The 9,460-nt window shown below is 35.5% G+C and overlaps 1 protein-coding gene across 2 annotated transcripts in view; it reads left to right on the top strand.

Annotated features, from left to right (window-relative positions):
- Positions 1–1,905: 1,905 nt before the first annotated feature.
- Positions 1,906–9,460, top strand: part of LOC107711211 (C-factor-like) — an 11,196-nt gene continuing 3,641 nt past the window's right edge. The window contains exons 1-6 of one of the 2 annotated variants that reach the window (XM_016516150.1): positions 1,906–2,370; positions 2,456–2,510; positions 2,660–2,847; positions 4,481–4,642; positions 4,730–4,840; positions 5,435–5,614. In XM_016516150.1, the coding sequence (XP_016371636.1) occupies positions 2,227–2,370; positions 2,456–2,510; positions 2,660–2,847; positions 4,481–4,642; positions 4,730–4,840; positions 5,435–5,485 (711 nt within the window). In that variant the 5' untranslated portion in view covers positions 1,906–2,226 and the 3' untranslated portion in view covers positions 5,486–5,614. Of the gene's footprint in view, positions 2,371–2,455; positions 2,511–2,659; positions 2,848–4,480; positions 4,643–4,729; positions 4,841–5,434; positions 5,615–9,460 lie in introns of those variants that run through there. The other variant, XM_016516149.1, reaches the window with a different exon arrangement.

Raw genomic sequence — 9,460 nt, 5'->3', positions numbered from 1 at the left:
ATTCAAAAGTACATTAACAAATAAACTTGTAATCATTGTATAATTTCTGTTAAAACCATTTGTAGATTTTTAAAACACATTGAAAATGTAATGACGTTTGTAAACAATAACTAATGATCCGTTAAGCATTATATAATGTTTGTTAATGATTTATTAATGAAGCTTTTAATCATTGTAAACCATCTGTCAACATCATTTGAAGATTTAAAAAAAAAAAGCATGATCATATGAATTGAAAGATTGGTGAGAATGGTGACATTTGTAATTATTTCAATTTACATGAAATAATGATCTGTTAATCATATTGTATATTGTTTAATAAGTTTATTAGTTGACATTAACAAGCACATTATCTCATATTTCTAGATATGTGAATATATATTAATGATTAGTTAAACATTATTATATGTTTATAAACATTTACAATTGATGAATAGTTTCCACTTTAGATTGGGTACTGCAAAAACATTAACAAATTATTTATACATAATTTAAGATGCGTAAATAGTAGAAGTCTACACAACAAACAAAGACCAAATATATGACCTTTACAGATTGTGATTATGAGTTAATGAATATATTAACATGAATAGTTTGTGAAGTGCTGAAAATGACTAATTAAGCTATATTTTCACAACATTTGTAAATGTAAAAATGAGCATTAGCTAATATGTGAACTGAAGTTTAATGGAATTTGTAAGAATTCAAAAGTACATTAACAAATAAACTTGTAATCATTGTATAATTTCTGTTAAAACCATTTGTAGATTTTTAAAACACATTGAAAATGTAATGACGTTTGTAAACAATAACTAATGATCCGTTAAGCATTATATAATGTTTGTTAATGATTTATTAATGAAGCTTTTAATCATTGTAAACCATCTGTCAACATCATTTGAAGATTTAAAAAAAAAAAGCATGATCATATGAATTGAAAGATTGGTGAGAATGGTGACATTTGTAATTATTTCAATTTACATGAAATAATGATCTGTTAATCATATTGTATATTGTTTAATAAGTTTATTAGTTGACATTAACAAGCACATTATCTCATATTTCTAGATATGTGAATATATATTAATGATTAGTTAAACATTATATGTTTGTTTGTTGATTTATAACTGAAAGTTATTATAAAGTGTTACCAAAAAACATTTGAATTAGACTTTTTTCTAAACTTTTATTCAATTAAACTTTGCCCCCATCAACCACTGTCACTTATTCAAACACATCAGTCAGAATAAACCCCAAGAAAAATATATTTTGCTTTTGAAGTGTACTTCATACTTTACCCGGTTACACTGACATTATAAAATTATTGTTAAAATGCTTAATAAGGTGGACAAAATTATAACAGGTTTGTAATGCACTACTTAAATTATTTCTTTTTCTATTACTACTAATACTACTATGTATAATCTCACTGTCCACTCTAAGTCTTCTGATTATCACCAAAGTCAGTCATCGCACCATGTTTGAACATTGACTATTGTAAGGAAAAACAATATTTTATATGAAGTAAAATATTATTATATACAGCATATTATCTTTCTGTAAAGCATCAAAGTAGTTACATGTCACTGTGATTGAGTGATTGTTCCCTGGAAAGAAAAAAACATACTGGACAACATGCATATTGTAAAATAAAAATCAAGAGCTTGTGGAAAATTCATTTCAGCTACTATGCAGGAGTATGCAAATGTATTTTTAAGTACACCAGGCAAAAAGATTTGAAAATATTTTACTCATTTGGTTTTCTGTACAGTCTTTCAGAGACTGCACCTTTATTTAAAAGAGCTGCAACTGTTTATTACACTTGCAAAACATTAACAAGCAGAGAAGAGCAGTCACTGTTAGTATTTGCGCTAACAGCAGAGATCAAGAACCCAAGTGAACACCACACCTATTTTGTACTGGTTTGTGCTGTGCATATTGTGCTGCATCATACGGTTTGTGTTATTGAGGTTAAAAGGAAAAGATAAATGACATGAATAGTCAGAGAGAGACCGACTATTTCTCTCTCTCTCTCTCTCTCTCTCTCTTTCTCTGACTAGTCATGTCATTTATCTTTTCCTTTTAACCTCAATAACACAAACCGTATGATGCAGCACAATATGCACAGCAAAAACCAGTACAAAATAGGCGTGGTGTTCACTTGGGTTCTCATAAAAAGCACTTCAAAGGAGCAGGTTGGATGACCCAGACTGATGAACTTAGAACATGGCAGCAGTGAAAGCATGCAATATCTTGATCACCGGAGCCAACCGGGGCTTGGGCTTAGAAACTGTTAAGCAACTCTTGGAGAACTCCTGTCAAAAACATATTTTTGCTACCTGTCGTGACCCAGATGGACCAAAGTCTGAGGTGAGTTGTAAATAATTAAACAAATAGAAACACCAGGAGAAATCCTAATGTGCCTTGTTTAATTATGCATTTTATCTTTCTTAAGGCTTTGAGAGAACTGGCGAGAAAGCATCCAAGGGTGATCACTATCATACGTCTTGGTAAATGTGCATGTGTCCTCCTTTGTGTATTTAAGACTTTAACTAGAATGTTTTTTGGAGAATTTCAAAGAGATTTTTAGTGTGTTTTTTATATTATTAAATTTCACTGCTTATCACTTTAGGACTAATATTTGTTCTGCTACTATTAGATGTTGATGATCCGTGCAGTATCAAAGAGTCTGCCAAAAAAGTGGGATCTCTTCTGGGAAACAATGGTTTGAACCTGCTTGTGAATAATGCTGGAATCGTGGCAAGAGGCACAATTCATACCAGTCGTGTTGAAGACATGAAAAACACCTTTAACACCAATGTTATAGGACCCTTATTAATCATTAGGGTAATGTAGTATTCATTGCTAAGAGCTCTAAAACAAAAAGTTGTCCTTTGTAAGTCATTAAAAAGATACTCCACCCCAAAATGAAAATTTTGTCATTAATCACAAGAAAACAAAAATAATGACTTTATTCAACAATTCGTCTCCTCTGTGTCTCTCCGCGTCACCGTAGCACCATTTTGGAGAACATCCGCTGAACGCAAACTGCGTACCCTATTCTGTGTCAGCCGCGACACAAGGATACGTTTTCTACGTGTATTTACGCTTTGATTTGAACAAAAACAGCGCATCCGTGTAGCGCGGCTGACACAGAACAGTGTACGCAGTTTGCGTTCAGTGGATGTTCTCCAAAATGGCACTACGGTGACGCAGAGAGACACAGAGGAGACGAATTGTTGAATAAAGTCGTTATTTTTGTTTTCTTCGCATACAAAAAGTATTCTCGTCACTTCATAACGTTACTGTTGAACCACTGATGGCAGATGGACTATTCTGACGATGTCTTTCATACTTTTCTGAACCTTGACAGTGTAATTTACTTGGCAGTCAATCGGACAGTCACAAGCCTCCCGGTTTTCATCCAAAATATCTTAAATTGTGTTCCGAAGACGAATGAAGCTTTTACGGGTTTGGAACGACATGGGGGTAAGTGATTAATGACAAAATTTTCATTTTGGGGTGGAGTATCCCTTTAAATAATGAAGAAAAATTGTTGGAGCTAAACGTCTAGGCTGGGGCTTTTGCTATTGTGCCACTGACAAAAGTTTGTGAACAGACTATTAAAATGAGTACTTTAGGGGAAGAACTGCTTTTTTTTATCAGTAGTAGTAGTAGTATGAAGTAATGGAGTTGATCTGTTTTCTAGACGACTACTCAACTAGTCTCCCGCTGTGCTGCTACCTGTTGTGATAGGGTTGCTTGTTTGTCTCAGTGACTCTCTGGAGCTGTGCTGGTGGGGGCCAAGCCCCAGGTTAGGGTGGCCATATGTGCCATTTATACGGGACACGTCCTGGCCAGGATTTTTATATTGCCTAAAACATCCAAAGTAGTTTGACAAATAACATGCAGGCATTGTACATAATCGACCAATTATGGTGTGTGAGAAGGTGGGATCTACAGAGAAAATCAAAGCGATGCAAATACGCGCACGTGTAAGGTGTGTTTGTTCGTTCGTTCGACTTAAAGCGTCGCTGCGCAGACCGATCATTGAATGACATCAAAGTACCGCAAGAGGGATTCAAAAGCATAAGGAGCCATCTGCTCTGCTCTCGCGAATGTCATACAGTGATTGATCTGCACAGTGCAAACAGCCCAAACATGGATATTTTAGGCAATATAGTAATCCTGGCAAGGACGTGTCCCGTAAAAATGGCCCATATGGTCATCCTACACTGGTAGGTTCAACCAAGCCGGCCAGGTCCCAGGGTAGAGGCCAGACCAAAGGTAGCACCTGGTCCTCCAGGCTGGGGGTTGGGTGTAGGACTAAAAATTACATCCTATAAAATCTATATTGTTATGGAAACATCATAATGAGTTGCCAGAATAAGCTACAATATGCAGTAGACTTGATGCCAATAGTCAAAAATCATTTTAATGCTATCTTCATGATGTAATTCTTTCTCTTTCTTTTATGCAGGAGTACCTACCATATCTACAAACAGCAGCCAAAGCCAGCGGGACACCAGGCATGTCCTGTAATAAAGCAGCTGTCATCAATATCTCCTCTGTTGCGGGATCCATGACCAGAAAGCCTTCCAACCACATCCAGTCCCCAGTGTTGCCATATTCCATGAGCAAGGTACACCAGAGTCCTACTTTTTGCACTGGATTCAATACATTGCCCTTTATGTATGTCCATGTATAACACTGATGCTATGTATGTCAGGCAGGTTTTAACATGCTGACTGTGTTAGCTGCTGAGGAGTTAAAGGCGGATGAGATCCTCTGCATGGCCCTTCACCCAGGATGGGTGAAAACTGAACTGGGTGGAGAAAAAGTAAGTGTAGATCCCTTGAATCCATGTTAAGTGTAATGCAGCAGGTGCTTTTGATTTCTGCATAGTTTCTGTCAAACATATTTTTTCACTATTTCTTTATCAAGTTTTGTTCATGTCATATTGTGACTATTCCAGTCAAGTTATTAACATTTTGTTACACCAAATTTGCATGAAATCAGAAAATGAGTGTGTGACAGCACTACCTACTGGCCAAAGTGTAGTGCAGCAGTGTAGCACATCATTTCATTAGCATGCTAACTTGTCATTTATGCTTTACCCTCTCTTTTCTCTCTCTTGCTCCAACTTTTATGAGTCCATCAGACAACTCTAGTACGTTAGCATCAACAGTCACAGTGAATCATGGCTGTTTCTATGTTGCTGTCACTTGCACTGCTTGCCACATGTTTAATGTAGTCTTCAATGTCAGTGATGAGGAATTTACATGTGATTAATGCAGGGAAATAGTCATGCGGCCAGAGAACATTTCAGAAATCGAGACATGCATCCAAAGTTTAATTGAGGACAGTAAAAATGCAAGGGCTTTTGATATGGCTTTGGATGTGACTAGCTTAGCGAATCATGTACATTGTTCAGTTCCAGTTGCAGAGCTGGCGCAGCAGGGTGACTGTGGAGCAGCATAGTTGAGGGACAAAACACCGCTCTCCTGTTCCCACCAGAACTTCAAACAGTTTCTTTCCACTGTGTAACCCTGAACACTTTGATTAGCTGCACCCAATGAAAAGCACCCTAGTTGTCAGCAGAGGTGGGCATAAATACATGAAAATGTATTTAAAATAAAAATACAAAATATTGTGTGGAAAAATGTTATTAAATACAAATACAAAATATGTGGGAAAATGTATTTAAACACAAATACAGTATTTTGTATTTTGAAAGTACACAAAATACATGTGAAATTGGCCATCCAGTGCAGGTATCCCTATAGGCTGAAACCTATCTGGACCTATTCTGAATGCAAAAAAAAAAACCTTCACAAACTTCTCATTTTTTTTTTTTTTTTACTTCTGATACTCTCAGATGGGCATAAATACATGAAAATGTATTTAAAATAAAAATACAAAATATTGTGTGGAAAAATGTTATTAAATACAAATACAAAATATGTGGGAAAATGTATTTAAACACAAATACAGTATTTTGTATTTTGAAAGTACACAAAATACATGTGAAATTGGCCATCCAGTGCAGGTATCCCTATAGGCTGAAACCTATCTGGACCTATTCTGAATGCAAAAAAAAAAACCTTCACAAACTTCTCACAAATCGATTGTTTGACAAACTACTTCCTCTCACCACTGCTTTCTGATGGTTTGGAGAACAATTACTCTGAGTCGCCCCTGTCGTTTCACAGAATTATATAAGAGCGAGCACATCAATTATAAAAGCCTCATCTACTTAGGGAGGAGCGCGCAGCCAGCAGGTACGCGCCGTAGAGCCAGGTGAAAGAGTGGCATTCCAACGGATGATGTAGGATGTATAGACACTGACACAATTTTCATAATTTTGGCTCTGTATGCCACCAGAACAGAAATTATTTTTATTAAAAATAAAAGGTAACGCTTTAGATTACAACCCGCAAAGACCTAAGTATACTGAATTTACGGTGTACGTTTCTGTAATTATAGTGTACATGTAAAGAACGCACATGTAGGTATAATACGTTTGGGTAATAAGGGGATAACAACTAGATACGCAACCTGCAAAGAACTGCGTAAGTAAACTGAAGTTACAGCATAACTTTTTTGTAATTACCTATTTAGTACCTCCGTGTAAGTATAAGGAAATAATATGCGACGTTTGGGGAATAAAGGGGTAACAACCTGTAAAATTACAAATCATTTATACTGTAAGTATTTTGAAACTAAGGGATACCTATTCTATATTAAGTGGTATGTATATGGCCTAAACAACAATCTTATATTTGGGAGTGATTTAGAAAGAGGATATATTTTTTTATAATTTTATATTGGTATTTTATAGGCCTAGGTATTTTTTAACCATGGGGTACATATTCTATTATTAAAGGATACATGATGGAGATTTGTTGTTATTGAACAACAAAACTGGACATCTAGTGAAATGAGTTAATGAGTTTCTGCTATGATTTATAATTCACGACTCACGAGTCTACTTACCTTATGAAAGCTTATTCGTAGATCTCAGCAACTTCACACCAGGAACTTCCCAACACCACTATCACCAAATAACTTTGCATGATATACCATCAAGGTTCAGTGCAGCTTAAAACAAGCTTACCTCTTTCCAGCTGTTCGCAGTAAAAATAAATGATACAACATTTGTATTTCCGTGGATGCATACTGTGATATTTTTATAGCCATCAAACAATTAAATTAAAACTAGTGCGATATTTTTCCATGTAGTTACAGGGTAAATGCAACATTTGCGGGCTGTAATTTAAAGTGTTGCTTGTTACCTCCTTGTTCCATGTAGTTACAGGGTAAATGCAACATTTGCGGGCTGTAATTTAAAGTGTTGCTTCTTACCTCCTTGTTCCATGTAGTTACTGGGTAAATGCAACATTTGCGGGCTGTAATTTAAAGTGTTGCTTTTTACCTCCTTGTTCCATGTAGTTACAGGGTAAATGCAACATTTGCGGGCTGTAATTTAAAGTGGTGCTTGTTACCTCCTTGTTCCATGTAGTTACTGGGTAAATGCAACATTTGCGGGCTGTAATTTAAAGTGGTGCTTTTTACCTCCTTGTTCCATGTAGTTACAGGGTAAATGCAACATTTGCGGGCTGTAATTTAAAGTGGTGCTTGTTACCTCCTTGTTCCATGTAGTTACAGTGTAAATGCAACATTTGCAGGCTGTAATTTAAAGTGTTGCTTGTTACCTCCTTGTTCCATGTAGTTACAGGGTAAATACAGCATTTGTGGGCTGTAGTTTAAAGTGGTGCTTGTTACCTCCTTGTTCCATGTAGTGGGGGCGGGGGGCTCGTCATGCTTGTCATGTGCCACAGCAGCCACAATAGCACTGTATAACTGATATAGGCTTATGTTTTTTTTTATTTTTTTTTTTATTCAAAATATTTCCAAACGTGTTAACTATATCAGGAAATATCTAGATTCTCAAACATGTGTAAGTAAATGCATTTTTCACCAGATTGTTATTTGATCTATAATGGGTGACAAAGTAGAGTAATAAGGTAGTCTATTAACTACACATAAAAACCTCGACTTTTTACTTAAGTAGGCCTACCAGATGTGTCATTCCATAAAATATTTTTAATACGACTTTGTATTTAATGTGAATTTAATAACTATATTGTAAGTTACTATAATGGGCTATAACATTTTCATCTCACAGAGAGCAAAGAACATTTACATTATCAAAGAACATTTTCACTTCAGTCTAGCCAGAGTTCAGGCACTCTCAAAAACTCCCATTTAAATCACTGAAGCTGTCTACACTGTGAAATGAATATCTTACTTACATTCGTACACACGCACATCTGCACAGTCAGCAAGCAAGTGAACAAAACACCGCGTTCAGCGATGACTCATCTGAACATCTCTGATTGGCCATTGCATTCATAAGCTCAACAGAATCGTGTGTGATTGGTTATAATGCAGCGTTGTACAAACGCGTCTGTCTCTGGCTGAGCGCCAGCCAAAGCGCGAACGCAGATTTGAATAGCAGCTGATGCTGTGCCGCACTGAACGATCTAATCACACCAGTGTGATTGTATCAAATATAAAAAATATTATTCGGCTATTTTTTGTCTTTTGGAAGCTGCATTTAAAATCCACTTGGCTCAGAAATCTGAAGGGGCACGTGCCCCCTTCACTTTGAATGGGCATGACGCCTCTGACAGGGTAAATGCAACATTTGCGGGCTGTAAATTAAAGTGGTGCTTGTTGCTCCCTTATTCCATGTAGTTACAGGGTAAGTGGCTCCAACAAAGGCAACAGATAATAAAAGATTACAATTTATTACACCAGTTCAGGAAAAAAGCAAAGCAACTCCATACTTATACAGCTCATACAGTTAAACCAAATTCTTTTTAAAAGCTTGTTTAAGAGCAAGTTGCTTTGCTTTTTTCCTGAACTGGTGTAATAAATTGTAATCTTTTATTATCTGTTGCCTGTGTTGTTACTGTTGTCATATTGTGTATGATTTTAATTAAAAAACCCATTTTGGGTTCATTTAACCCAGCAGTAGGCCTGCAGTAAATTTCAAACAATATTTGAATTAAATAAAACAGTCCATCATGTTTATTTGATATATTACTAGATATATAATGTATGTATGTATGACCTACTGTATAAACAATCGTTTCAGAGCAATTTGTTGGAGCCACTTACCCTGTAACTACATGGAATAAGGGGGAACAAGCACCACTTTAAACTACATAATAATAATAATAATAGTAGTAGTAGTATAAAACAATTATGTTTCCAAAAGTAAGAATAAACTACGAATTCAAGTAATATTTTCAGTCATCTTATAAAAAGTGAGCCATCCTACTTTTAAAATCACTTGCTATGACAACTAATAAAAAGTTTATCACGAAATTCTTGTAAAACTTTAAAAAACATTATTGAAAGAAAAATTGGACGTTTCATATCATAATAAAAT

The sequence above is a fragment of the Sinocyclocheilus rhinocerous genome, unplaced genomic scaffold, assembly GCF_001515625.1.
Source record: "Sinocyclocheilus rhinocerous isolate Xijiao unplaced genomic scaffold, SAMN03320098_v1.1 scaffold115, whole genome shotgun sequence".
In the NCBI taxonomy this organism is placed as follows: Eukaryota; Metazoa; Chordata; class Actinopteri; order Cypriniformes; family Cyprinidae; genus Sinocyclocheilus; species Sinocyclocheilus rhinocerous.
The sequence above is the reverse complement of the archived record's forward strand: the minus strand, read 5'-3'. Positions and strand labels throughout refer to the sequence as shown.